General features: G+C 46.4%; 1 protein-coding gene across 3 annotated transcripts in view; it reads left to right on the plus strand.

The window, feature by feature from the left end:
• Nucleotides 1–27,651, plus strand: part of Armc9 (armadillo repeat containing 9) — a 127,553-nt gene that overhangs the window by 65,878 nt on the left and 34,024 nt on the right. For all 3 annotated transcript variants that reach the window (XM_021162963.3, XM_021162970.3, XM_021162986.3), the window contains exon 20: nucleotides 27,334–27,438. In XM_021162963.3, coding sequence (XP_021018622.1) covers nucleotides 27,334–27,438 — 105 coding nt within the window. The remainder of the gene's footprint in view (nucleotides 1–27,333; nucleotides 27,439–27,651) is intronic.

Here is a 27,651-nt window from a genome sequence, read left to right on the forward strand (position 1 = left end):
TTCCTGCCTGTGTTCTGCCCTGTGGTCATTATTGTTCCATTCTCACACATGAGCAGACACATAGGAAAAGGTCACTCTCCAAGTTCATGAAGTTAGTACGTGAGCAGTAGAGCTAGGATTCTTACCTAAGTCACCGTGAAGTGACAGAGCATAGCCCGGGGGCCTCTAATCAGACACACATAGATAGACAGCACATAGTAGAAAATAAACAAGCAGTCACAGGTCCATGAAGGGGAAGGAAATGGAAAGAGCTATAGTGGGAAGGGAGGGTTCGAGAATCCTGGAAGACAGAGGCTGGGTGGAGAGGAAGTACAGTGGGCTGAAGGCAGGCACACAGCGAGGACAGGGCTAATGAGCGTGTGCTTGATTCTCCACCAGCCCCCGCCCAGGAAAGCGTGCTGTTGCCCAGGTGTATGTGGGCGTTCTCAGAAACATACATAGGCACACACACACATATGTTCCTCTCTGTATGTTTTGGTGATCATTCATTTTGCAGATCAAGATCTAATGTAAACATTCAGATGTGCGTGTATGTACAGCGTGGCCTTTCCCTTTGTTAATATTCTTTGGAAGTCCTTCTGAGTCATCCGTGCAGCGAGCTGATGTGTCTGTCGCAATGAGGTGGACTTCAAGATGTGCTAGAGAAAGTATAAGCATCTCATTTGCTGGAGCTTTTATTATATGGGCTCTTGCTTGCTAGGTGAAGGTGTATGGGTTTTGTTTTCTGGGAGGGGAGGGAGTTAATTACAACAGATTTCTCCAGATTGATTTTTTTTTTTTTAGACAGGATCTCATGGTGTCCAGGCTGGCCTTGAACTTTGTAATTACCTGAAGGTGACCTTGAACTATCATTTCTTTGCCTTCTGCCTCCTAGCTGCTGAGTCTGCAGCTGTTGTGTCATTGTGTCCCTTTATGTTTTGGTTTTGTGCAAATTTCCTTCTTTTTTTAAAGAATTTTTGGGGGCTTTTATATTTCTTAAGACAGCTCTGTAATTTGTGGTTTTTAGAATTTTTTCCCATTCCATCCTAAATTATGTAATTGGCTCAGATATTGTTGCTCCTATCATTTCCTGTGACCTTTTTTGTTTCTGTCGGTTCTGTAGTGATGTCCCATTTGATAATGTGAGGCATCTCTCTTCTTGGTGTGTCATGCTAATGGCTTCATCAGTCTTGTTCATCTATTCTGAGAGCCAGTTTTTTTGTTTTGTTAGTTTTCTCCATTGTGTTTCCATTTTCTCTATCTCTTTCTCATTTTTAATTTCCTTCCTTCTGCTAGCATTGACTTGACATGCTTTCTTGTTTTCTGGTTCCTAGAGTATAAAGTTTCATGGACTTGGGGTCTTTATAACTGGACAGTTACAGCTGTGTTTCCCTCTGAGCACAGCATCTACAGTGGTTTGGTGTATTTGTCTCTAAGAATTTTCTAGTTTTATTTGTGATTCCTTCTTTGACCCATTGATTATTTAAGAATATTTTTTATAAAGCCCATCCTAAGAATTGGACCTAGTTCAGGGAATTAGCTCCTAGGGTCCTGCCATCCAGGGTGTGGTGCCCTCTTCCTCACCTATCTGTCTGTTCTCTGTGTGTCCTGAACCTCCTGAGTCATATGCACACCATGCATACCCTGGTGTGACATTACTGCCCTTTAGGTCCAAAGCAAAGGAGCCAATTGACCATGGCTTGAAACCTCAGAGCCAGAAAAAAGCTTGGCTCTTTTAGCCTTACTCTCTCAGGTGTTTGTCACAGACAAAAGTAAGGACAGGTCTATGTGTCATCGTCTCCCTCCCCACTGTCTGTGGTATCACCTGTCCCTGCTGTTCACTTTCTGTGCAAATGTCAGAAGTCTGATTGTTCCCGGATTCACCATGAGCGTCAACAGATGCAGGCAGAATGTTAAATATTCCACTCGAGTTTTGTTGCCAAGTGTTGAGGAGCACAGATGATCAGTCAGCCTCTGTTGACCCTGAGTATCTCCAGAGTGACCTGGGCACACATCTTTTTTTCTGTTGACTGTTGATTCCAATGCTGTTTGCAGCTCTGTCCTGGGTTCAGAGGCTGCTGTCATGGCCTCTGTCTCCTTTCCTGATAAACTTCCCCCATCAGTGCAGTGCAGTGCAGTGGGGTCACCACACAAGGTGTTTGTGTGTCTTTTAAAGAGTTTAGCACATTTTGTTTCCATTCTTTCTTTTTAAAATCTGAATAATTGTTTTCCAAATTATTTTTTTGTAAAGATTTATTTATTATTATACATAAGTACACTGTAGTTGTCTTCAGATGCACCAGAAGAAGGCATCGGATCTCATTATGGGTGGTTGTGAGCCACCATGTGGTTGCTGGAATTTGAACTCAGGACCTTCGGAAGAGCAGTCGGTGCTCTTACCCACTGAGCCATCTTACCAGCCCCCAAATTATTTTCTAACTTAAATGATATTGTAATTCTGTTCAAACATCTTCTGATGCCAATGGTTATAATAGAAATCTGGGAAAGAGGCCAGAACATATGGTGGTGTACACCTTTAATTCTAGTACTCAGAAGGCAGAGGCCAGCAGACCTCTGTGAACTTGAGACCAGCCTAGCCTACACAGTGAGTGCCAGGCCATCCAGAGCTATACAGCAAGACCCTGTCTCCAAATAAATAAATAATAAATAGGCCGGGCGTGGTGGCACACACCTTTAACCCCAGCACTTGGGAGGCAGAGGCAGGCAGATTTCTGAGTTTGAGGTCAGCCTGATCTACATAGAGAAACCCTGTCTCGAAAAACCAAAAAAAAAAATAAAAAAATTTAAAAAATAAATAAATAAAATAACACTTGGGAAAGGTAGCATTCATTATATTTTCAGGGATCTCTAGGGGTGTATGCAGGTATGTACAAGTTGGGGGATGTGAGTAGGGGTGCGTGTGGGGGGGTATGTATGTATGTATGTGTAGTTGTGTATATGTATGTAGAGGAATGTGTAGGTATGTGTGTGGGTTTGTAGGTATGTGTGGGGGTCTGTATATGTGTGTAGGTGTGTGTAGGTGTCAGTATATGTGTATAGATAGAAGTGGGGGATGAGGGGAAGTGTGTACATGTGTGGTAGGGATTGTGTAGGCATCTGTACAGGTGTGTATGTGTGTTTAGGTGTGTGTAGGTGTGGGTGTGTAGGGGTGTAGATAGGTGTGGGTGTGGGTGTAGATATATACATGTGTGTGTAGGTATGTGTACAGGTGTATACTTGTGTATGCACATGTGCCTGGCTACATAAGTGTACAGGTGTATATGTGTAGGTGTGTGTGTGTGCACATATAAAATAAGATCGCACTGAAACTTGGGACACACCTGACTAGGCGAGGCTGATGACCAGTGACCCTTATGGGGTTCCCCCGCCTCCATATTCCCGGTGCTGAGATTACGAGCGTGTTCCACCACACCTGACTGTGCTGTGTGAGCTCTGAGGGTTGAGCTTGTGCCCTAACACTTGTGCAGTAGACACTTGACTAAGCTATCTCTCCTACCCATGATTTCCATTGAAATTATTTTTAGATTTATTTATTTATGTGCATAAATGTTTTGCCTGCATGTGTGTATGTGCACCACATGCATACCCAATATTCCAGGAGTTCAGAAGAGGGTTCAGATCCCCTGCGAGTGGAATTCTGGGTGGCTGTGAGCCACCCAGATGGTATACTGACAACTGAACGGTGATCTCGGGTTGTCTGCAAGAGCAACAGTGCTCTTAGAGCAGTCAGTGCTCTAACCTGTTGAGCCATCTTTCCAGCCATGCCGTATTTCCATTTTTATTTTACAGCTACCTGGAGTATTTAGATAAATTCCCTCCTATAAATCAGCACCTCCACCCCAATTCCATGCTCCTAAAAGCTTGGGAATTTGAACAAATCAATGTTAAATCTGTGATGTGTGCCTGGGTGTTGCATCCTATGCATACAGGGCATCTCCATTGTTTGAAGGTCTTGTATTCTGTCCTTCAAGTTCCAGTCCTTAAACACCTGGTTCAGCGGGGTGGTGTTGTGCATACCCTTAATCCCTCCGAAGGCAGAGGCGAAGAATCTCTGTGGTCTACAAAGCTAGTCCAGGACAGCCAGGGCTGGTTACACTGAGAAGCCCTGTCTCAAAAAAACAAAATCAATCAGTCAGTCAATCAATAAATCAATAAATAAATCTCTACCCAGTCCATATGACTGTGTCACTGCTGACTCACTTCTTTCATGCTTCAAAACCAAACATAAATAAGTTCAGATGTGTGTCATTTAAGTATAATGGCCAAATTAATTGTATTAGCGTTATTATAACTTACCCAGTGAAGTTAAATCAGAATTAAATACACAGAACCTAGAAAGCCTCAAGCTGACAAGATGGCTCAGCTGGTAAAAGTACTTATGGTACAAGCCCAAGATGGGGCTAAGTGAGATAGAGAAAGCAAGTCAAAGATGCATAAACAATTGAAACTAAGGCCGAGCTTGCAAGAAGGCACAGTGAGTCAAGGTGTTTGTCTACAGGCCTGTGACCTGAATTTAATCTTCAGAAGCCACGGAAAGGGTGGAAGGAGGGAACTCTACAAAGTTGTCTCTCACCTCCACAATGTACATCATGGTATGTGTGCCAACAACAACAACAATAATAGTGCTGGTTAATTTTATTTAAAGATGGCTGTCAAGATGGCCCACCAGATAAAAGCCCTTGCCCCACACAGCCTGGTGGCTGGGTTTAGATCTCCAGAGTTCATATAAAGGTAGAAAAACAGAACTGACTTTCACATGAGCTCTGTGCACCAACATACACAAATGTCACACACATACAATAGTAATTATTTTAAACAAAAAAGACTAAGGTGAGGCTGGAGAAGTGGCTTATTGGTTGAGAGCATACACTGCTCTTGCAAAGGACCTGAGTTCAGTCCCTTCTACCTACAAAGAGCAGCTCACAACTGCCGTTAGCCCCAAGGACCCAGTACCCTTTTCTGGACCTGAGTTCAGTCCCTTCTACCTACAAAGAGCAGCTCACAACTGCTGTTAGTCCCAAGGACCCAGTACCCTTTTCTGGACTCCTTGGGTATTCACATGAGAACAAACCCACACACAAAACCACACATACACACATAAATGAAATAAAATCTTTTAAAAATTTTTTTCTGTCAGTGGTGGCACATAGCTTTGATCCCAGCACTCAGCTCTTGAGGAGGCGGAGGCGGAGGCAAGAGGATCTCTTGAGTTCAAGTTTTCTGTGAGCTACACAGAAAAACCCTGTCTCAAAAAAACAAAAAACAAAACAACAAAAACAAAATCTCTTGTGGGGGGAAAAATGCCATCTTCCAGAGATGAAGAACTCAGACAAGGTGACAATAAAAAATGACAGATACCCACATGGACCTATGAGTTGGCATAGTGACAGTGCAGAAGTTTTAGTGTCTTTGAGTCCTTCCTTCCTTCCTGTCACAGCCATAACCTGGAGGGATGTCCACACATGTGGCACTCTAGAACATCGTGCCCCTAGAAGGAAGGCAGACATCAACTCCTTTGGTGGTTCCTCTGAAGAGGCACCTGGGATGATCTTGGTGCTCCTATCTCCTGCTTAGAGTTCTGTTCTCGAAAACTCTGTCAGGTTTTGCTAGGGAAGCAGCTCCCTTCCATTCATCCTGTGCTCTGAGCCCTGTCATAGACCTAGTGATGAACCATGCTGTTTCTTCTCTTAGGGAATACAGAGCCCTTCCTCATTATTAAAGATGCCCGTACCCTGGCCTACCTTGCTAGATATGGAGGCTGAAGAGATAAGATTATAAGAAAAATTGTACGCTTTGCTAATTTAACAACACATTTTTTTTTTTTTTTTGCCCACCGGTTACACAATCAAACTTCTAGAGAGCCAAGCACTCACTGTCTCCAATGTTGCCTCTTGCTGGGGAAGCCAGCAAATTCACATCTCTCTTTTTCCATGACTCCTCTCCTCCAGGTCCGTGAGCATGAGCACACACTCCTGGGGAAAGGGGACCATGCTGGGCATTAGGGAAGGGTAGATCAGTGAGTAGAACTATGGCTAACCCTCCTGCAATCTTGGTGACCTCAGAGCCATGAGCATATGGCCAACAGCAGCACGGAAAAGCTAGACAATCCACAAAGCACTATGAGATCTTTATTCTTTTTAAATTTGTTGTGCATCATTACTTAGAGAAGAACTTGCATTGTCCTCTTGAGATATATTTCACCGACATACAACCCCTAGGTAACCTCCAAAGCAAGGCCAGGCCGGGTGGTTTTTATAATCTTTCTGTATGTGCAGGCTTCAGTAATGGATGACGAGGGGCAAAGGATGCAGGACGGTGCCTGGGCGCCTCAAGGTCTTGGTGTCTGCTAATCGTTGTCTCCATCACCACCATCATTGTTTCTAACCTGCCATGCTGGGCTCTGCAGAAGCACATGTGGTGTGGTGTTTCTGCAACCTATCCTCAGCACAGGTACCACAGAGAAGCCTTGATAAGGATGTGGTCTCCAAGCATTTAACGTTCCACATGATAATAGAAAACTGTAAGGTTCTGTAAAGCTACAGATTTGGAGACACACGCTACTGTAGGCTGAGGATGTAGCATGGCAGGTAGAGTGACTGTCAAGTATACACAAGGTCCCAGCACTGCATAGACCAGTCATGGAGGTACACACCTATAATCCCAGCTCATAGTGAGGTTAATGCTAGCCTTATCTACATGAGACCATGCCTACAAAAAAGAAAGAAAAAGAAAACTTGTTTTGTCCTCTTGGTACCCAAAAGGTAGAGACATGCCGTGACACAGGGGACCATGCAGAAGAGGGAAGAGCCTTGACTGTAGTTCCATTAGCAAAGCCAACTTAGGGTTGTTTGACTCATTCTAGGCAATTGAGTTGCTATGATAAAACATCATGACCAAAAGCAACTTACAAAGGGAAAGGTTTATTTTGTCTTTCACCTTGTAGTCCACAATCCAGGAAAATCTCAAGACAGGAATGTGGAGGCAGGAGCTGATACAGAGGCCATGTGGAAACACTGCTTACAGGCTTGCTCTCTATGGCTTGCTCAGCCTGCTTTCTTCAAGACCACCTACCCAGGGATGGCACTACCTACAGTAGGCTAGCCTTCTATATCAATCACTAATCACTAAAGTGCCTACAGACAGGCCTACAAATGGAGGTGTTTTCTTAATACATCTAAGTTTAGGCCAAGTCAACAAAAAATAACAGCACACCACAGTAGGTAGGTAGTTTCCAGGAATAAAGAAAAGAGCTGGGGTGTGTTCTGTTTTGTTCCGTTTCCAGGTAGTTTAGGCATTGGCTAGCCGGGAGGGGCGAGGTTTGCAGTTCCCCAGACATGAGAGCATTTAGTAGAGGCCATGCAAACATGGTCACTCTGTGACTCACACAGCCTACCCCTCTGAATGCTCCATCCTCACCTCCATGCAGGGCTTCCAGATCCTCTCCTGTTTATCCCACATTCTCCACCACCGCTGCCAGAGCCTGTACACTTATTACCATGGCAACTGGTCACAGTTCATCTTTCAAGACAGGATTTCTCTGTGTAACACTGGCTGTCCTGGAACTGACTCTAGACCAGGCTGGCCTTGAACTCAGAAATCCACCTGCCTCTGCTTCCCATATATTTCAAAAATAACTTTTTTCTCTGTGTAGCCCTGGCTGTCCTGGAACTCACTCTGTAGACCAGGCTGGCCTCAAACTCAGAAATCCGCCTGCCTCTGCCTCCCAAGTGCTGGGATTAAAGGTGTGCACCACCACACCAGGCTCAAAAATAGCTTTTATCAAAGGCTAAAGGAAGAACTTAGCATTTCCTTAGAGAAGGCTGGAGCTCCCCGCCTGATCTAAGTGGCTGGGAACACAGCTTCCAAGAGGACACCAGAAGGGCCAGTTGCAGTAAAGCATCCACAAAGTCAGGACCCACTCGGATCAGGACAGGAGGGAAGGAGTGAAGCATGCCGGTGTGGCTTCAGAGGGCAAGTTTCCTGAAGCCCCAGCCAGCTCAGTCTGTGTGTGTTCATGCACAAGTGTGTGCGCTCAAGGAGAGCAGAAGAGTTCCACTGGATTGCGTGGAACTGGAGTCAGGGATAGTTGTTAACCATCTTGCAGGTGCTGGGAATGAACCTGTGTCCCCTGGAAGAACAGCCAGTACCTTTAACCGATACAGTAAGCTAACTCTCTAACCCCAAGGGTGGAATAATTTTAAATGGGAACTACACCTTCCAGTCTAGCTAGAAGAGGAAATTAAGGGCCAGTTCCCTCCCAGTGGTCTGCACTCCAGGGCAGAGACAGTTGGGGACTCAGTCTCAGTTCCCCTCCAACATTTTCACCCATGCACAACCTGCAAGATTGTTCACTCACCTGAAGTTTCTTGAGGACATGTGTCCATAGAGCCAACTGTTAGACTTTCTCCATGAATCACGTCCACTGATTGTCACCTGCTGTGGCCAGCTTCCTTGGCATGGGGTAGCCTATGCTTTCAACTTCCCAATACTTAGCAAAGTAACACCTGTCCCATGTCTGTCTTACTCATGGGGCTTTGTCACTACCCTGTCAAGTCCTTAAAGACGCCATTGTTCCCCAGCTAAGGCTTTTGCCCCTTTCTGTACCCTTGAATTTCTGAGTTCATGTATTTATGCAGCACAGCTCCTGGGCTCCCAGACTATGACTGGGATGAACAGCCCAGCACACTGACTCATGGCCTTCATTTCCACTCTGGTTTCCATGGCAATAGACATCAGATGGCTCAAAACAAGGTGAGAGCCCGAAGGCACCTCAGGCTCCCTAGGCATTTACAGACCATATTCATGTCTGATATCATTTCTGTAGAAACCAGGAAAGCCCAATCAATGCTTTAAATGTTTTCTTTCTCTTATCTAAAGTTTTAAAGTAGTGAATGGGCTCTTCCCATTGCACAGATATTTGGGGATAATAGTACAGTCCGTGTGTGAATTACATTTATCATCCTAAAGTAAATTTTATTTATTCTTTGACAAGTCCATACATGTAAACAACATGATCATACCTACCCCCAGCTTACCTCCAGGTTCCCTAACATGTTCTCTTCCTTCCCACATCATGTTTGTCTGTCTGTCTTGTCTTTCTCTCCTTCCCCACTCCTCAAGTGAGTCCAGTTAAAGCTGCCTGCTGGAATGTTGGCGACCATGTTGGCTTGACCGTGTGCAGGTAACAGCTGTGGTGAGCTTATGAGCACCAAGGCTTCGTCGTGTGTGGAAGACATTTTACAGCCTGCCTCCTCATCCTCTGCCTCTTACAAGTCTCTCCTCCCCTTCCTCTCAGATGGTCCTTGAACCTTAGTTAGGGGTGGAGGATGATGAGATGTCCAGTTTAGGGCTCACAGTCACTTACTTACTCTAATAACTTTGACTTGTTCAGTCTCTGCATTAGCTGCTGACCATGGCAGAGGGAAGCATCTCTGGCCAAGGTTGAGGACGGGACTGACATACATACTTGGAAGACAGTTTGACAGCAGTTGTAGGTCCCATGCCCCCTGCTCTTCCTCCACTACCTCTCGTAGGCCTGTGACCTGAAGCATGGGCTTTTGACCAGAGTTACAGTATCAGGCTTGAATTCCCGCCTATGCAGCAGGCCTCAGATCCTACCCAACAGTGTTTGATGCCCCCATCACTTCTGTGCCACTGTTGTGTCAGCGAGCAGTCTTGCCTGACAGGTGGGTACCATAGCACACAGGGTTCTCCCTTGGGTAACACTCTTGGTGACTTTGCCCCAGCAGCTTCTGGCACTAGGGAAGGAAGCAAGCCTGCAGGAGGGAGTTTGGGGGTCAGTTCTCGTTTGGTTCTCTGTCTTGCAACCAAAGGGCATTGTGATTTTAGCAGTGGGGTCACACCACCACATACTGGTGAGTTGCCAGGACCATGGCTACAGCTCATGTTGTTTGAGGGCTCTCAGAACGCAGAAGTTATCCCATCAGCCAGGTTTCCATTAATAAACCATGTCTACCAGGGTGAAGCCTTGCCCATCCATGCAAGGTACCTGTTTTCAAACTCCTTTATTTGTTTATATATTATATGCATATGAGGTTTTGCCTGCATCTACTTATGCATACCATATCCGTGTAGTATCTACAGAGGCCAAAAGATGGTCCCGGGAGTATAGATGATTGTGAACTCTGCATCAGTGCCGGGAGCCAAACCAAGGTGCTCTGCAAGAATCTTAAGTTGTTAACCACTGAGCACAGCCCCACCCCTTCTTTGTTGGTTGGTTGTTTTCATTGTCTTATGTGTACAGATGCTTTGTCTACATGTATGTCTGTGTACCATATGCATGAGGTACCCACAGAGCCTAGAAGAAGATATCATATCCCCCGGAACTGAAGTAACAGATGGTTCAGAGGCACCATAATATATGGGTGCTGGGAATTGAAACTGGGATCCTCTGGAAGAGCAGCCAGTGCTCTTAACACCTAAGCCATCTCTCCAGCTTCATTTTCCAGTATCTTGTCACACTCATGTACACAGTATCTGTAGAGGGGAATTACATGACCAAGCTTCTATTAGTAGAAGCTGCCAAGCCCTGGTGTGAGCTAAGCGAGCTAGGCAGTACTCTGGGGGGAAAGCAGAGCTGAACAGAGAAACCCATAGGGACGCAGTGTCAAGGGGGATGGTGCTGTGAGGAGCAATAGAGAGGGAAGGACATGGGGAGCCGTGCTGTGGGCAGGGGAAGAATGGATGGCCAGGCATTCAGTATTCAGTAGAATACTGAAGCAGGAGAATACCGGTGTGTTGCCTTAGAGTAGTGAGAGGTGGGAAAGGCGTGGAACATAGAGCCTGATTACATAGCATCTTGAGAAGAGCATCATGGGCGGCAGTTGTTGTTTAAAGGCTTATCTTTATTTTTGTGTGAATGGCTGTTTTGCCTGCTTGCCTGCATATACACCACATGTATTCCTGTTGCCCCAAGGGACCAGAGAGATCGCTAGATCTCCCACAACAGCAGTTACAGACAGTTGTGAGCTGTTACGTGGGTGGTGGAAGGCAAGCCCATATTCTCTGCAAGAGCAAAAAATACTCTTAACTGACTAGCCATCTCTACAGCCCCGGAAATCATCATTTATTCTAAAAGAGGAAGGAAGCTGAAAAATATCAACTTTACTGATTTACAAAGAAAGTTAAAACTGACTACCACAAACTAGAGTTGCGCTTTCCCAGTATGTGCCGCATTTGCCAAGTGCCCTGTGTCAGCTGTGGAGCTGTCTGTGAGTGGCTTGCCTGTCCCTGTGCTCCTCGGACTGCTCAAGAGCCTGTGACTTTTCTGCTTGTTGTGACCATCTTCAGACAGGACAAGGGCCCGTGACTCACTGTCTGAAAGCACTTGCAACTTCCCTTTCATTTCCTCTTCTGTCCACATCCTGGCCTAAGCCTGTCTTCACTCTGTTCTGATTCCCAACATCTGCCTTCCCAGCCTGCCATGCATATGGACCCCAGACCATCTTCTCAGACGGAATGAGCCATGCAGGCATGCGATCACTTACTGCTTAACTGAAGGAACAGTCTGTTTGAAAGTTTTAGATAACTTTTATTTATTTGTATAGGTATGTGTATTTTGTCTTCATGTATGTCTATGCACCATGTGTACAATGCACATGGAGGTCAGAAGAGAATGTCATATCCCCTGGGACTGGAGTTACAGATGGCTGTGAGCCACCATGTCGGTTCTAGGAATTGAACCCAGGTCCTGAAGGAGCAGTCAGTGCTCCTAACCACTGAGCCATCTCTCTTGTACTTTCGTCTGTTTTTAAGATTTATTTTTATTATTTGTAATTATGCATGTGTATAGGCATGTGCACATTATGTGGGTGCCGGTAGAGAAGTGGGCTTACAGGCAGTCATGAGCTGCCTGACATGCGTGCTGGGCATCAAACTCAGGCCCTCTGACAAAAGCTCTGGAATGTTCTTCCGTGCTCTACCCATGCTGGTAAATGCTGAGCCATCCCTCCAGCCCCGACAGATCATTCTAAACTTTGCAGGAAGTACAAGGCTCATTCAGTGGACAACTGTGTTTCTGCTCTGTCCCTCTTCCCTACTGGCCCTTGTCTCCCCAGAATTGACTGCTTCTGTAACACGGAGCTATAAACTCTGTATGATTCTGTACTTTCAAGATTTTAATTTTGTACTAAATTTATCTATTGATTATGGGGAGAGGGTGGTACATATGCCACAGCATTCAAGTGGAGGTCAGGAGACAGCCTGCAGGAATCACTTCTCTCATTGCACCATGTGGGTCTCAGGGATTGAACTCAGGTCTTTGGCCTTGGTGGCAAGCATCCCTACCCACTGAGCCGTCTTACCAGCCCTTATGATATCTTTTGTTCATTCATTCATTCATTCATTATGGATATATTATGTGCCTCTGTGTGTGTGTGCGTGTGTGCACGCGCATGTGTGCCTGGTAACTTTAGAGGTCAGAAGAGGGCATCCAATCCTCTGAATTGTTATGAGTCACCATATGGCTGCTAACTAGACGCTGAAACTGGGTTTTCATGCAGAATCAACAGATGCTTATAAACACTGAGCCATTTCTCTAGCCCAGGTCATGACATCTTTATATTCCTTTGTACACCACTGTTTTGTGGTTTGCTGTTTGGTTTGCTAGAGATGGAGCCTGGAGCCTTGTCCTCTCAAGTGTTCTGCCCTGAAGCTGCACCTCAGCCCTCGTTTACCTTTACATGTGGCCTGAGCGGTGCACGTTACTTGCCTGCTTGCTGTTTCCACTCAGCACTTGGATTCAACCTAGATTTATACGCCATGACTTGCTGTGGTAGCCCATCCATATCTGCAATGTGGTTTTCTGTTGGGAGAAAGAAGCACAGGGGTCTGGGAGGTCGCTCAGAGGAAAAGTGCTATTTCGTGAGCATGAGGGCCTGAGTTTGATCCCAAGAATCCATGTGAAAAAGCTGAAGGCAGACTCTCATACACCTAACCCTGCCACAGGGGGATGGCTGGAGGGATGACAGGAAGACTCCTGGACTCCCTGCCCAGCCAGTGTAGACTACTTGACAAGCTTAGACCAGTGAGAAGGTGACCCTGTCTCAGAACCCAAGGCACACAATGCCTGAGGGAGCACACCTGAAGTTTACCTGTAGCTCAAATGCACACCTGCACACCAGTACACCTGAATCTATGCAGACACTCACACACATGCACCAGAAACAACGGTCCATCAGCTTCTCTTTCTGTTTCCAGGTTTTGCTGTGTGTGTGTGTTTGTTTCTGTGTGTACCTGTGTGGTTTGTGTGATGTGTGTTGTGTGTGTATGTGTCTGTATCTATATCTATCTATCTATATATATATCTATATATAGGTATATATATATGTCTGTTTGTGTGTGTTTGTCGGTATATGTGTATCTATGTGTGGTATGTGTGATATGATGTGTGTGTCAGTATATGTGTATCTGTTTGTCAGGTTGCTGTCTGATGTGTGTGATGTGTGTGTGTGTGTGTGTGTGATATCTGGTTGTGTGATGTGTATTTGTGTGATGTAATATAGGTCACATCTACACATGAAGTCACTGGCTTGGGTATGATAGTTTCATCCTTACTGGATCCCTCCACATTCTCTCTGACAAGGCTGGACTCTACCCTTTGACATGACTCCTCTATAAACACTGCTGTGTGCTACTGCACCCAGTAAGCTCTCAGGTTGCTCTCTGTTAGTCAAAGCAACCCAGTGAGACCCTCATCTGCCCCATTCGTTCACATGTATTATTAGCTTTGTTTTACATCTGTAAGGCAGGAGTAGAAATCATGAGCAATCTCCTTTTAGACAGTGCACCGATGTGTAGACCATAATGTACACAATGCTTGTTCCCTTCCCTTCTCTCTTATTATATATTGTGTCTCCTCCTCCTCCTGGAGCTCTGCAGAGCTCTAATCTAGAAGGCTCGGCCCCTTGGGACAGAGTTGAAGCCACAGTTACTGTTTGGAGCTCTGATAGACATGTTCTTAGCAGATCAGCTTGTGGCTTCAGGTTTCTGGGGTCTTAGATCTTGTCTTGTGTCATTTGACCAACAGGTCTGTCTCTCACCCCAAGTCCAGGGCAGTAGGGAATATGTGGACCAAGCACAAGAGAGAGCCCTCTGTACCCACTGAAACCCTAGAGAAGGGCAGGCCCATGGTCAATGTACTGCATGTAAAGTCAGTGGGTAGCAAATCTAAATAAATACAGAGCAAGGCATCTCATCTCTGCCTGCGTCCTGCTTGCCATCTGCCATCTGCCATCTGTGAGGCTCACCTCACTCAGCACCAGCGCTCCTGTCTGTGAAGTCTCTTTTCTAAGTGTCTGTGAGGAGGCCATGTCACTGTCGTCATGCTGTAGCTACTAAAACTTTACAGAGGAAAGACTTATTTTAGCTCATGGTCTCAGAGGGTTCTATCCACCATTGGTTGGTTCCAGGCTCTATCTGTTCAGAGCACATAGTGTTACAGAACGGCATGGCAGGCACACGAGCCTGTCACCTCACGGCAGAGGAGAAGCAAAGAGCAGTGAAGAGGCTAGAACGGGACAGAGCCTCCAGAGGCAACACCCCATAAGGTACTTCCTCCAACCAGCTCCCATCCTTGCCCCCCAAATAGGCCACTAGCTAGGGACTCCGCATTCAGCACATGAGCTTGTGGAGATACTTAATTTTCAGAGTACCACACTGCACATAAAGTGCCAGCCTAGGGTACATGAGCAGATGCAGACCATAGTCTGTTCATTCTAAGTCAGAGGGAGCCAAGTGGGAGACCGGGGTGGAGCCAGGCATGGGAAGCAGCCAGATAAAATGTTTAGGCTCTTTCATAGGTTAAAGGTAAGTCAGGGACTAGGGATGGGGCTCAGCAGAGAAAGTGCTTGCTGTGCAAGCCTGAGGACCAGAATTCAGGTCTCAAAAATCCATGTTAAAGCCAGGTAGATGTAACAGCCTGCCTGGAATTACAGTGCTTGGGAGGTGAAGATGGTACTAGGGACAAACGGGCTGTGTAGCCTAGCAGTCAGTGAGTCAGGAGACCCTGCCTAACTATATAAAGTACAAAGTAATCAAAGATACACATGTACACACATATGTGCAAGCATGCAGATGTATGCATACTACACATGTTCACCAGTGAAAGGGAGAAAGGGGGAGGCAGAGACAAAAGGAGCCATGGGGCTGGAGTCTAGCTGGCCCGAGGGGAGATTTACTTATGTACTTATGTCAGCCAGGAAGGTTTTCCTCTTCTTCTTTTTTTAAAATTAATTATTTATTTATTTCTGTGATAACTTTGAAGTTCATCTGAATATTATTTTAGAACTCACAGTATATCAAAGAATAGTTCTTAAGTTATGACGTTCATGATGACTGAAAAGGACATACCCTCCCAACGTGAGAAGTGTTTCCATTCTAAGGTGGCAGTTTTTCATACCTTGCCCTACTCCATGCTGTGGGGCAGGAAACCTCCTGACTTGATGTCTGGGGCCTTTATTCCCTCAGTCCCTCAATACCAGTGCCAGGCAGCTGGCTGGGGGTTCTTCATTCCACTCAGTTAGAAACTGTGGCTAGGATAAATACAGTTTGTGAATGTGCTGGCAAGCTGGCTTGGCAGGTAGAAGTGCTTGTTGCCAGGGCTAACAGCCTGAGTTCTGTGTTGGGACTCATGGAGTGTAAGGAAAGAAAGGGATTGTGGTTAGGCAAGGCGAAGCTTCAAGTGCTGGCCTTGAACCTCGGGTTTCCTTTTGCGCTGGTCAGCAGGCTGCAGGCAGGCAGGCGGGACGGGCAGGGCTCTGGTATAGGATCCTCAGCTCTTCTGTGTTACAGTTCTTTTGCAGGCCTAGGAAGCTGGCTTTCCTTGGCCCTTGGTGGAGGCTACCATTGTAGCTTCTAGGCAGACCAAGGTATAATGATTTCCCAGCCCTAGTCCATATGTAGCCAGTGTTAGAGCTACTGTATAGGTCCATGAAGCTGGGACCTCTTTACTCTTAACCTGCCAGTGACAAGGCTCTTGACCTGGAGTCCAAAGAGCCCTGGCCCTGGAGATGTGACAGCCCCCTGCAACTTCTCCCTGGCTTCTTACAGCCTCTTCTTGCATTTCAGCTCTCTGTCCTCTGTCATTTCTCTTGTGCCACCTCGTGCCCCAGACTCCCAACTCGTCACCTGCAGCTGCCTCCCGTCATAGCTCAGTGTGCTGACCCCTCAGCTGCCAACGCACCGTTCTGCCCTGTTTGCTGTTTTTCTTGATGACAGAAGCTGTCACTAAGCCTAATGTTGCAATGCCAGTGGAGACAGCACAGGAGTATGTCCTGGCTAGCTCACTAAGGGAGCCCTAACAGCCTGGCCAGAGCTTGTATTCAGCACCTTGTGCTAGGCCACTGTAAGGAAGTGTTCCCCTCTGGCCTGGGTGGAAATAAGTGCAGGGTCCTCAGGAAGTCCTTGAGACTTCTAGCAGCCCATGGTGGGGGTGGAACAGTGTTTTCACGGGGGTTGCATATCAGATATTTATATCATGATTGATAACAATATCAAGATTCCAGTTGTGAAGAAGCAATGAAAATAATTTTATGGTTGAGGATCACAGTATGAGGAAGTATTAAAGGTTGGCGGCATTAGGAAGGTTGAGAACCTCTGCTCTAGTACCAGCTGCCTGGACCAGCGCTAGCTGAGGCCACACCTTCAGGAGCTGGGCAGTTCAGTGTGATCATCCTGTAGTTTCTTGGAGTATCTGAGGAGTGACCCAGACAACGGGTACCGCATTAGTAAAATCTGCTTGGCTCTCTAGATGATCTGACACCGAGGGAGAATTTAATAGCCATCTAGGGAGTCATATTGCCTGTTCTCCACAGTCTTTGCTCTTTACAGGAAAATAATATGTAAGTACTTACAGTAAGCCTGTAAAGAATTTCTGATTGCCATGGAAGTGATTTCCCCCTGCTCGGGGGGAGCATTGTCTTTCTGTTTGAGGAGCTGAGATTGATGATGCTGCCCCGTACACGTCTGTCTGCACTTTGTGTGGGTTACACGGAGCTGTTCTAAGGCAGGCTCCTCTGACCTCATGGAAGCTTTTATGGTAGTCACTTCTGGTCCCGTCAAGCTTCCGAGTTACCCCTGATTCTGTATAGTAAATATATTCCTAGAACTCAGTTCTCCTATGGCATCATTAATAGCATCTCCATATTTCTTGCCATTTTTTGCTTAGAATTCAGTGCGGGGAGTTAGGAGGAGGATAAGCAGTTTGAACACCTGAAGCAGACTTGAAGTCAGAAATGTGAGGTTTCTACTGTGGCTGCTTACTAAACCGGTCCAGTTATCTCACTGGCCACCGTGAGGCTGGAAGCATTTTTGTAAATGAGGAAGTTAATGTAGCAACCAGGCGCCACTGTAAGCCCAGGCGTGGGCACAGGCTCAGAAGACAGCTACTCCAAGTAGACACAAGGCTCTTTGCGCTGGGGACACTGCAGATCCCAGCTCAGAGCCTGCTCACCTTGGTCCACCCTGCAGACTCTCCCATGTGGAGGGCTTTCCTGTGTGTTTACAAAGAGTGGGGTTTACGGCTCAGCCTGCTGAAAAGCTGTCTCAAGTTCAGACGCTCGTCAAACTCTTAATTCTTTCAGACAGCCAGCACACTAGAGGCTCTCACTTGTCTTACGGGAAACCACTTGGGTCCATTCTGCTGCCTGCACTCTATCTGGAAGAATCTGAGTTTTCAAATGCATTGAGTGGTCAGCCTCAGTTCTGTCTCCAGGCCAGCTGCTTAGTCTGGTTAGTCTGGAGTATTATGTATCTAAAGCCTCCAGTTAGGAACCTTGTAGTGTCACAAGATCATGGACCACTACGGAAGCCTCCTCTTAGAGCATCGAAATTCATCTCAGCTCAAGGGATTTTTTTTTTTTTAAGGTATTCTTAATTCTTGGAATAATTGTTATCAGTGTGCTCCTGTAACCTCATACATTCTCCTCCAGCATAGAAAGGCAGTAATTTTAGTAAAATTCCTCTAACAATGCTATTTAAGACCCACCCTAAAGAAGCATTTCCTTATTCAGCGGGCCTTTCCTTCCCAAAGTGGATTTTTAAGCATTCTCTCTTTCCTGTGGCTTTCACGAGTCTCTCAGAGACGCTCACCAGGTAACCGGTCCACCTGGATACATCTGGCAGTGAACTCACTCACGTTCCCAGGAAGAAGCCGCAACTGTGTGAAAGGTTTTACAAGGTTGATTAACTGATTAGACCTTTGTGGTTGTGAAGAGTTGGAATGTTGCAGATCCAGAGCAAAATGATCTGCTTCTTAGCCTCCTTCATCGCTATTCACTGCCCATCTGTGTGTCTGGTATAACATTATACCTAACAGGTAAATTCTATCGGAAGCTCTAGCCCCGGCCAACCCCCAAGATAAGAATGTCACCAGATAGTGGCTGAGACCTATGGCAGGGTTTTCCTGAATCTCTGTAACCCATCTATATATATTTAAAAAATGCCTTGATCTATGACTTTGTTCTGTTTTACAAGTATAAAGTCTCATGCCTGTGTCACAGCATGAGATCTGGGACATGTGATTGCCTGAGCACTTCACTCTTATCTCAAAAGTAAAACCCTTATCCCTCTGAGATGAGGTCGGTGCTTGCCATCCACAGGACACTGAAGTGTGGCTGCCCAGGACTTGAGTGGCACCAGCACCGCTCTTCCCTTCTAAATGCTGATGAACCACATGTGGAGCAGCATGTGATAGCTCTCACACACCCAAGCCATCCCTCTCACTGCCTGCCATATGTGCCTGGTTCATAAGATCCACACTCCAGCTAGTTTCCATCCACTTGACAGTCAAAAAAAAAAAAAAAAAAAAAAGGAGCGTGTGCTGCTTTCAAGCTGTTTCTTGTACGGGCTCTAGGTCTCCGAGCCTGTGGTAGGTTCTTCTGTAGCCTGCAGACTCTGGCTCCTCTGCCACCACTAGCTTCTAGAACATGCCAGAACTGTGGTCAGCTCTGGGTTTGTTAGCTTGTAAATGGAAAATAGATTTTTTTTCATACAATATATTTCCTTCCCTCCCTCTGTTCTCCCCAGCTCCTCCCCACCTCCATTCCCATTCCAGATCCACCCCCTTTCTGTCTTTCCTTAGAAAATGAGTATCTGCTGGGCAGTGGTGGCGCATACCTTTAATCCCAGCACTCACTCAGGAGGCAGAGGCAGGCAGATTTCTGAGTTTGAGGCCAGCCTGGTCTACAGAGTGAGTTCCAGGACAGCCAGGGCTACACAGAGAAACCCTGTCTCAAAAAACCAAAAAAAGAAAAAAGAAAGAAAAGAAGAAAATGGTTATCTAAGATAATAGTAAAATAAAATAAAATGTAACAAAAAAAAACCATCAGAATAGAATACAACCAAACAAGAAAAAGCCAGAGAAAATGCATATGGGAATACCATAAACCACAAACTCAGCAGCCACAGCATCTGTGCCAAGGACCTGCCAGGTTACAAACAACAACAAAAATGTGCTCTGACATAACACTGAGACAAAGAACCCCAAAATGCCATTGAGGTCTGTCTGTGTTGGACAAGGGATCTACCCTTAAGAGCCCTTTGTGTTTCTCCAGTGAGACGCCCTTAGAGAAAAAACACTTTTTCTTTTGCAAGTGGCTGTCCACTGGCGATAGCTTCTGAGTTAGGGATCAGGACTTGTGTCCGTTTCACATTTCAGTTCTTGGACTCCACCTGGTCAGTCCCATGCAGGCCTCATGCATGACGCTGCGGTCTCTGTCACTTAACACATGCATCCACTTGTTGTGTCTAGAAGGCCTTGTGTCCTTGGCCTCCTCCACCCTCTCTGGCTCCATGGCTCTTCCCACCTCCTTATCTGGCAGGGTTCCCTGAGCCCTGAGGGCGAGCATTTGATGGAGAAGAGGACATCCCTTTTCAGGCTGAGTGTTCCAAGGTGTTTTGCTCTGCGTCTGTTCAGGGTGTGGTCTCTGTGTTTGTCTTACATGCTGTGGGGGCAGCTTCTCTGAGCAGGGCATGGATTGTAATCTGTCTTTCTGGGTCTGAGTTACCTCACTCAAGATGAATTTTTTTCTCTAGTTCTATCCACTTACCCTCAGATTTTATTTTTCAATAGCCGAGTAATGTTCCATTATGTAAATGTACCGTATTTTCTCTACTCATCCCTTGTGGGACATCTAGGTTGTTTCCAGTTTCTGGCTGTTATGAATGAAGCAGCATGAACATGGCTGAACAAGTGTCTCTGTAGTAGGATGGAGCATCCTTTGTGTATATGCCCAGGAGTGTTAGAGCTGGATCTCAAGGTAGATCAATTCCCAGATTTCTGAAGAACTGCCACACTGCATTCCCAGCAGCAATGGATGAGAGTCCCCTTACTCCACCTCCTCACCAGCATGAGATGCCATTTGTTTGATTAACCCTGACTATTCTGTCGGTCGGTGTCAGATGAAATCTCAAAGTAGTTTTGATTTGTATTTCCCTGATGGCTAAGGATGTTGAACTCTTAAGTGTTTTTCAGCCATTTGAGTTTCCTCTTTTGAGAATTCTCTCTATAGATCCATACCCCACTTATTTATTTATTTGGTTGGTTGGTTGGGTTCTGGTTTTTCAAGACAGGGTTTCTCTGTGTAGCTGTGGGTGTCCTGGAAGTTACTCTGTAAACCTGGCTGGCCTCGAACTCACAGAGATTTGTTTGTGTTTGCCTTCCAAGTACTGGGATTAAAGGCTTGTGCCAGCACTGCCTGGCTATGCCCCGTTTTTTAATTGAGTTATTTGTTTTCTTGGTGTCCAGTTTTTTGAGGTCTTTGTAACATTTGTGGATATTAGCTCCCTGTGGGATGTGCAGTTGGTAAAACCCTTTTCCCATTATGTAGGCTCAGCTCTAGCATTGGCAGGCTGCTTTCTAGTGAGTACCACTGGTTCTGCTAAGCTGCTTCCCCCTCTCTGATGGGCAGGTACTTCTCAGAAGCCCTGCCAGGGACTGCTCTGGAGCTATACAGCTCCCCCAGCTTTTTGGAAGCAAAGGACTTAAGAAGTATCCTCAGTTAATAAGTCAGGGTTTTAAAGGAGGCAGCCAGGTGATCCCATTTACCAGATGTATAAATTGAGGCATCTACAAGAATCGTGTCTTCCTGAATTAAAACCTCAACATGGAACTGTAAACCAAGAACATTTTGCATGAACATTATGTTCCTAAGAACACAAATAGTATTTGATTTCATGTTGTAGTGGAAAAACTGAGGCAGGAAAACCTCTTCTCTGCCTTGTAAATCATCCATGGGCCCCTGGTTCTTTCTCTTATCGCATGCTCATATCATTAAGCTACAACTTAAGATAACTCACCTTGTGTACATATTAGTCACCAAATGCAGAAACTGGCCTGCTCTAGAAGGTTGGAGAAACTAACAATTAGCAAAGTCTAATTATAAAACACAGGGCTGGGAATGTAGCTTGGTTGGTGGAATACTTGTGTAGTGTGCACACAGCCATGGGTTCAAACCCCAACACCACATAAGCCAGGCACGGTAGTGGACACCTGTGATCCTAGCACATCCCTCCATGGAGGCAAGAGGATCAAGGCCAATGTGGACTACATGAAACTTTGTCTTTAAAGGGGGCAGGGCAGGAGGAGGCTGGAGAGATGGCTCAGTGAGAGTGCATATTGATTGCTCTTACACAGTACCAGAGTTGAATGTCCAGTTCTTGGTCGGTTCAGTGCAGTTCCCAACCACAAGTAACTCCAGCTCAAGGAGGCGCCACAGGCACCCACACTCTCATGAACATATAGATGTGTGCATGCACACAGGCATGTACACACACGCACACAATTCAAGTTTTTAAAGTACTTTCAATCTTTAAAAAAGCTTTTAACTTGTTCATTTAAAAAGCCAAAACTGACTAAATATTTAAGTGACTCTTCCTAGCTTGCTTTGCAATCATTTGCAATGAAGGAGTGCTGTTGGCAAGTTTGGGTACGTATAGGTTGATTTGCAAGTGAATGGGTGTTACATATGTTCTTGTTGTCCTGGGTAAAGCAATACTTCTGCAGGTATTGGCTGAGGTCAGCCCCGGAGTTTCTTTCTCTTTGAAATGGAATGTGGACTTTTGTTGTTTCTTAGTGTTTCATTTTCCCTCTTGGCGGGGAAGTGGTGTGTTACCAATCCCTCATGAAACTATGATTCACATGCCCATTTCCAGCCGGGGCCTCCAAGGCCTGTTCCCTGGAGAGGAGGCGAAATTGTACCTGGCTCAGATGCCTGCCCCTCACTAGACCGCAGAGCTCGCTGCCTCGTTCCCAAGGAGCCGTCACTTTCCTAAACAATCACGGAATGTACACATGCTATTTGATCCCTAAGGTGTTGCTATTTTGGTAAATTCAGCTCCAAGCCAAGCAGCAGCATAAATCCTACCCCTCCCAGAGGTGACCTCGGGCTAGGGGCTCATAGATAGCATTACCTTTGGGGAACTCCGAGTGAAATTTCAGGATGACAGGTCCTCTGGTGCCTATACCTGCCCCTGCTGTGAAGAATGTATCTGGGCCTGGGCTTAGCTTACAGCAGTGACGAAAAACTGTTTTCTGGGTTGGACAAACATGGATTCTCAACCTGTTAGTAGACAAAAACAGGAAAAAAAAAGAATGAGCCTGTGGATTCCAAGCTATAGTCTTGGCTTCCCTTCTTCACTCACTGCCGTGTGGAGCCATTGCAGATCCCAGGTCCTTAAGAGACCCAGGCAGTCCCCACTGTGCATCCCCAGAAACAGGCTTTCTGGCAGGGCATTGTGGACTAAATTAGAAAAGTCTGGACTGAAAGGACCTGCCCCCTGAAGGCCAGAAACAAGGGGAGAGTCACTGTGAGCCCTGTACTCTCCAGGCCCAAGTTCCCTCCTCCTCAGGCAAACAGGCAGCTTAGAGGACTCCCTAGTGAGTCACAGGAGGTAAGGAACAAAGTGCTAAGGAAATTTGAGGTGACCTCCTTAATGGTCCTCAAATAAATGGGCATCCACTCAGTTCTTTCTCGTGGAAGCTGATGGGGTGGTAGCCACTCAGCAGCCCACACGTGACCAAAGCAGTGCTCACGGCAAGATCTGGAACCTGTCTCAGTGCTGCTTCCGGCCTGCCTGCTCTTCTGTCAGCTCATCCCTAGCTGACAGTTCTAGTAATGGCAGACATCACTGGCTGCACAGCACACACAGTTCAGGACAAGCGGCCCAGCCTTAGAATCACACATGACCCTCCATCTGCTTTAGGAGCTGATTTACCAAGTAATGTGATCCATGGAAGACCAGGATGCTCCCAGTGTCAGTCACTGACAGAGAGAGGTGGTTTAAGGATGGGAAGATTTGCTTTGGCTCACAGATTCAGAGTTTCCATTGCTCTGGGCTGAGGTGCAGCAGAATAGCATCCCAGTGGGAGGGGGTGGCAGAGGCTGCATCCCTCAAGCCTTCCAAGAAAGAGAGCAAGGAAGGACCAGAGCAAAGCCTCGCCCCAGTGACCTCCTTCCAACTAGGCCCTGCTTTCTAAAGTTCCCAGAGCCTCTCCAAATACCATCTCCAGCACACAGTCCAGGCCTTCAGTCCGTGAGTGTATAGGGACCAACAACAACCCAAAATGGCTTTATTTGAGCATAGGGACCCACATTTTCAGAACAGTGCTTCTTTTTCTTGTTGGAAAGTTGAGGGGAACCAAGTCCAGCTGTTAGGCTGTTGAATGTATAAGGAATCAATGGTGGATGGATTGGTCTCTCTCAGGGAGCATTGTCACAGGGGCCCAGATTCCAGGAGGCTTAGCACTCCCCCTCAAGACTACACCACACTGGCTTCCCCTTGCCCTGCTCACTCTCAGAGCCAGCCAGCTCCTTCATATGCAGCTGATGCCGGTCTAAGCTGATTCATAGAGCTCTTGGCCATTTAACCTATACGGGATTCTCTGACGTAGAAGCAGCTCTTGGCAGGAAATGAAAAAGGGTGCCACACACTCGCCCTGTTCCTTTGTGTGTCCAGATTCTGTGAGGATTCAGCCAATCAGAAATACTCATGGGGAAATTTTGCATTTTATACTGAACACATAAAGACAATTTCTTTCCTTATCCCTAGGCAGTATAGTTACTGTTTACCATACTCTTACAATATTCTTTTGTCAAAAATTGGTTGGAAGCTAACCAGGTTCAATGACGTGCACTTGGTAATCCCAGCTGTTTGGAAGGATCGCTTGAGCCCAAGGGTTCAAGACTATCTATGCTGGGCAACGTGGGAAGATTCCAGACTCAAACAAACAAACAAAAAGAACCAGTAGAAGACTTGTGTAGGTCTGTTTCAGAGTCTCTTCTGATTTGTTAATTCTTTCTGTCCCTCTGCCAGCAACACACACTGTGGACTACTCTGGCTGTACAGTAACTCTGGCAGTCAGAGTCCTCCCCTCATGTTCTACTTCTTCAAAATTGTCTCAGCCTGTGGTTCATCTGTTCTTCCGTTTGCTGGCACTTGAAGATACGGCACGTGGCCACCACACCTGCTAAGAATGAAATCTTGGTTGATTTTTTTTTTTTTGGTCTATTTATTTGTTTGTTGCTGTGTGAGACAGGGTCTCACTATATAGCCCTGAACGGCCTGGAACTCACTATGTATCCCAGGCTGGCCTTGAACTCATGAAGGAACCATCTACCTTCCTGCTGGGCATTTATTTGAAAGTCATTAAACAAACTTTAAGAATTTCAAGGCTCACAGTTACAACTGGACAGACCTTGCTAGAAGGATGGGCTTGTGCCATTACCACTCACTGCTGGCCTCTGACACTACCCTAGCAGTGTGATAGTAAGTACGTAACTTACTAGTACATGGGAGTGGCAGCCTCTGCCCCACCTGATGTCTACTCACTGGGTAGTGGGGAACCTCTGCACTTCCCGACACAGATGAAATGCCCTCTGCTTGGCTTTCTCTGATACACCTCCTAGAGATATAGGAGCTTCATCAAAGTCTTGGAGGGCAGACGGCCTGGAGTCAGAGGCCCTCGCTGGCATGGTTGGATGCACTGGTCACATAATGTTTCCTAAGGTTTTTCTAAAACATGTCCGACCTCCTAGTGTCCCCTTTTTGCCCCTTGCCTAGAGGGAGCAGGCTTCAGAGGATTTTGTCTTCACCACTGTCATTCCAGTTGCTGGCTTCTTTAGCACCAAGGCTGACAGGTCTGGGGGTCTCCTGGACTCCTAACTCGTCCACTTTCTCTCCATTTCCTAGGGTCTTGTGTGCTATTTTATGTTGTGTTCAGGGTTTTAGTTGTACTTGACAACACTCTTGTTGGTGTGGTGTGGGTGTGGTGTGGGTGTGGGTGTGGGTGTGGGGGTGTGTCCCAGCAGGGGTATATCCATAGCCTCTCCCAGAAATAAAACCACCTTCTCTTTTTGCTGAGTCTGTGCTGTGTTATGTGTCTAATCCTTGAAATTCTTGTCACTGGCTGCTGCCCTAACTGTTGCTCTGCATTGAGTTCCTTCACCAAATCCAAGCCCGAGTCAGCCATAGGCAGTTTTTAGGTGCCTTGTTTGCCCAGTCCTGGGGCTTTTCATCTTCTTGCACTCCAGTGACACCTTCTCTTGCACTTGCCAGTGTAGTCTCCTTTGCCACAGGTTGACTTGTGAAGGTGGTGGACCTCAGAGTCACAATGCTGTGTGTGCATTTTACTGCAGCATTTTCCAAACAATAATGTTCCCTTGTTATCGTGTGTGTGTGTGTGTGTGTGTGTGTGTGTGTGTGTGTGTGTGTGTGTTGGAGCACACATGTGATGTACAGAGGCAGTGGATGCCTTTCATCACTCTACTCTGCATTCCTTTGAGACAGAGTCTCTCCCTAAACCTGGAGCTCCTTTTTCATCTAGGATAGTAGCCAGCAAGCCCTCTCAATCCTCTTGACTCTACTATCTTCCCTCCTGCAATACTGGATTATAGACAAGCGAGATTCTAATGACGCAGCTCTACATAGGTGCTCAGATCTGAACACAGCTACTCGTGGTTGCACAGCGAGCGGTCAACCACTACGCCATCACTCAGGCCCGTTATCTTATTTCAATGACTGAGACCAAAGTGCTGAGTCTTCTTTCGCCCTGTGAACACTAGGGAAGAACAAGCGTCTCGTGTACTGCCTCTCAGCCCCACTAAGACTTGTGTGTGTGGAAGCTCTTATGAGTTGTCTGTGATCCAATTGCTTAGCCTCTCACCTGCTCCTCTGACTGCCTCACGGCCCCACAAGACCTATGTATGTGAAAGTGTTTACCAGCTGACTGTGATCTCACTGGTGGCCTTTCACATGGTTCCTTGACCTCTCAGAGAGACAGAGATATCCTGGCTATGACAACTGCCAAGGGGCCCTTTAGACATCGTCCTGTCTATAGCTATCTATGGAAGCACTTCCTGGGAGCCTAGCTTCCTCAGGGCTTGTCCGGAAACAGAACTTTTAGATGCCTGATATAATTGTCATCTCAGGCTTATCGCCCCAGTCTGCTAACTTAGGCCTAGTCCTGGAGTTCTGTAACCTCCATACAATCTTATCTAGGCCTAGAATATTTTCAGCCTCTGAGACTTCGTACTGAATAAGCTCACCCCTTCCTAGTTTTTTTCTGAGCTCTGGATGACCGATTCAACCCAGCCATGCTGGCTATAACTCCTCTCCACTCTGATTCAATCCGGCTTCTCTTTCAACCTCTCCTGTATTGCTCTGCTTGGCCTCAGACTAACTCTAGCAATCTGTTCTAACCTTCTGGCTCCTTCTCATTCTCTGGCTTGTTCTGTCTCCACCTATGTCTAGCTTGTTCTCTTTTTAACCTGTACAATTGTCCTAGTAAAACTGCTTGCCTGCTTCTGTCTGCACTGCTCTCTTAAGCAGCTTCCCTTCCTCTCTCTTCTCAGGAGAGTTGGGCATGTCCTATTCTGTCAGATCTTTCTCTGATTCATCACTCTGTCTGCCACACAGATTAGATATCACTTTCAAACATGGGTGCTTCCTTCTATAAACTAACTTTACCTTCTTTGTTTGGGATTAAAGGTGTGTACTAAGGGCATGTATGTATTCCAGCTACAGGGATTAAAGGTATGTGCTAATCTAAGTACTGAGCCACACCATGACTAGAAAGGGTTTTTTCAGTAAATAGCACAATCTCAGGGTTCACAATGTGATCAAATATCCTGTAACAGTTGTCAGCTGTGCCCCCCTCACTTTTTTAGAGGGATTGTGAGCAGGGGATAGGTGGCTTCTGAGACCTGGTGGGACTTTATGCTGGCCTGAGACTTATTTCACGGCAACTGCCTGCTCACTCTGGGGAGATCGTGGCTGAGTGAGTGTCTAGAATTCTCACTCCTGTCTTCTTTGAAACAGGAGGATCATGACATCATGGAAGCTGACCTGGACAAAGATGAACTGATCCAGCCCCAGCTCGGAGAACTCTCAGGCGAGAAGCTTCTAACTACAGAGTACTTGGGAGTAAGTACACAAGCCAGAGGTGTCCTGAACAGGAGGGGCAGATGGACAGGCATAACAGAATGCCTTCAGTGACACAATTTCAGAGGAGCTTAGGCTTATGAAAAGAACCTTGTTAGCTGGTTGCTCTCAGTGGCCCTGAAGTGCCTTGGAGACCTGTCAGAGATGGATAGACCTGCTGATGTATGGAAGTGGAGCTGGGAGAAGTAGGTACAA

The sequence above is a fragment of the Mus caroli genome, unplaced genomic scaffold, assembly GCF_978045245.1.
Source record: "Mus caroli unplaced genomic scaffold, Mus_caroli_1 scaffold_1, whole genome shotgun sequence".
Classification (NCBI taxonomy): domain Eukaryota; kingdom Metazoa; phylum Chordata; class Mammalia; order Rodentia; family Muridae; genus Mus; species Mus caroli.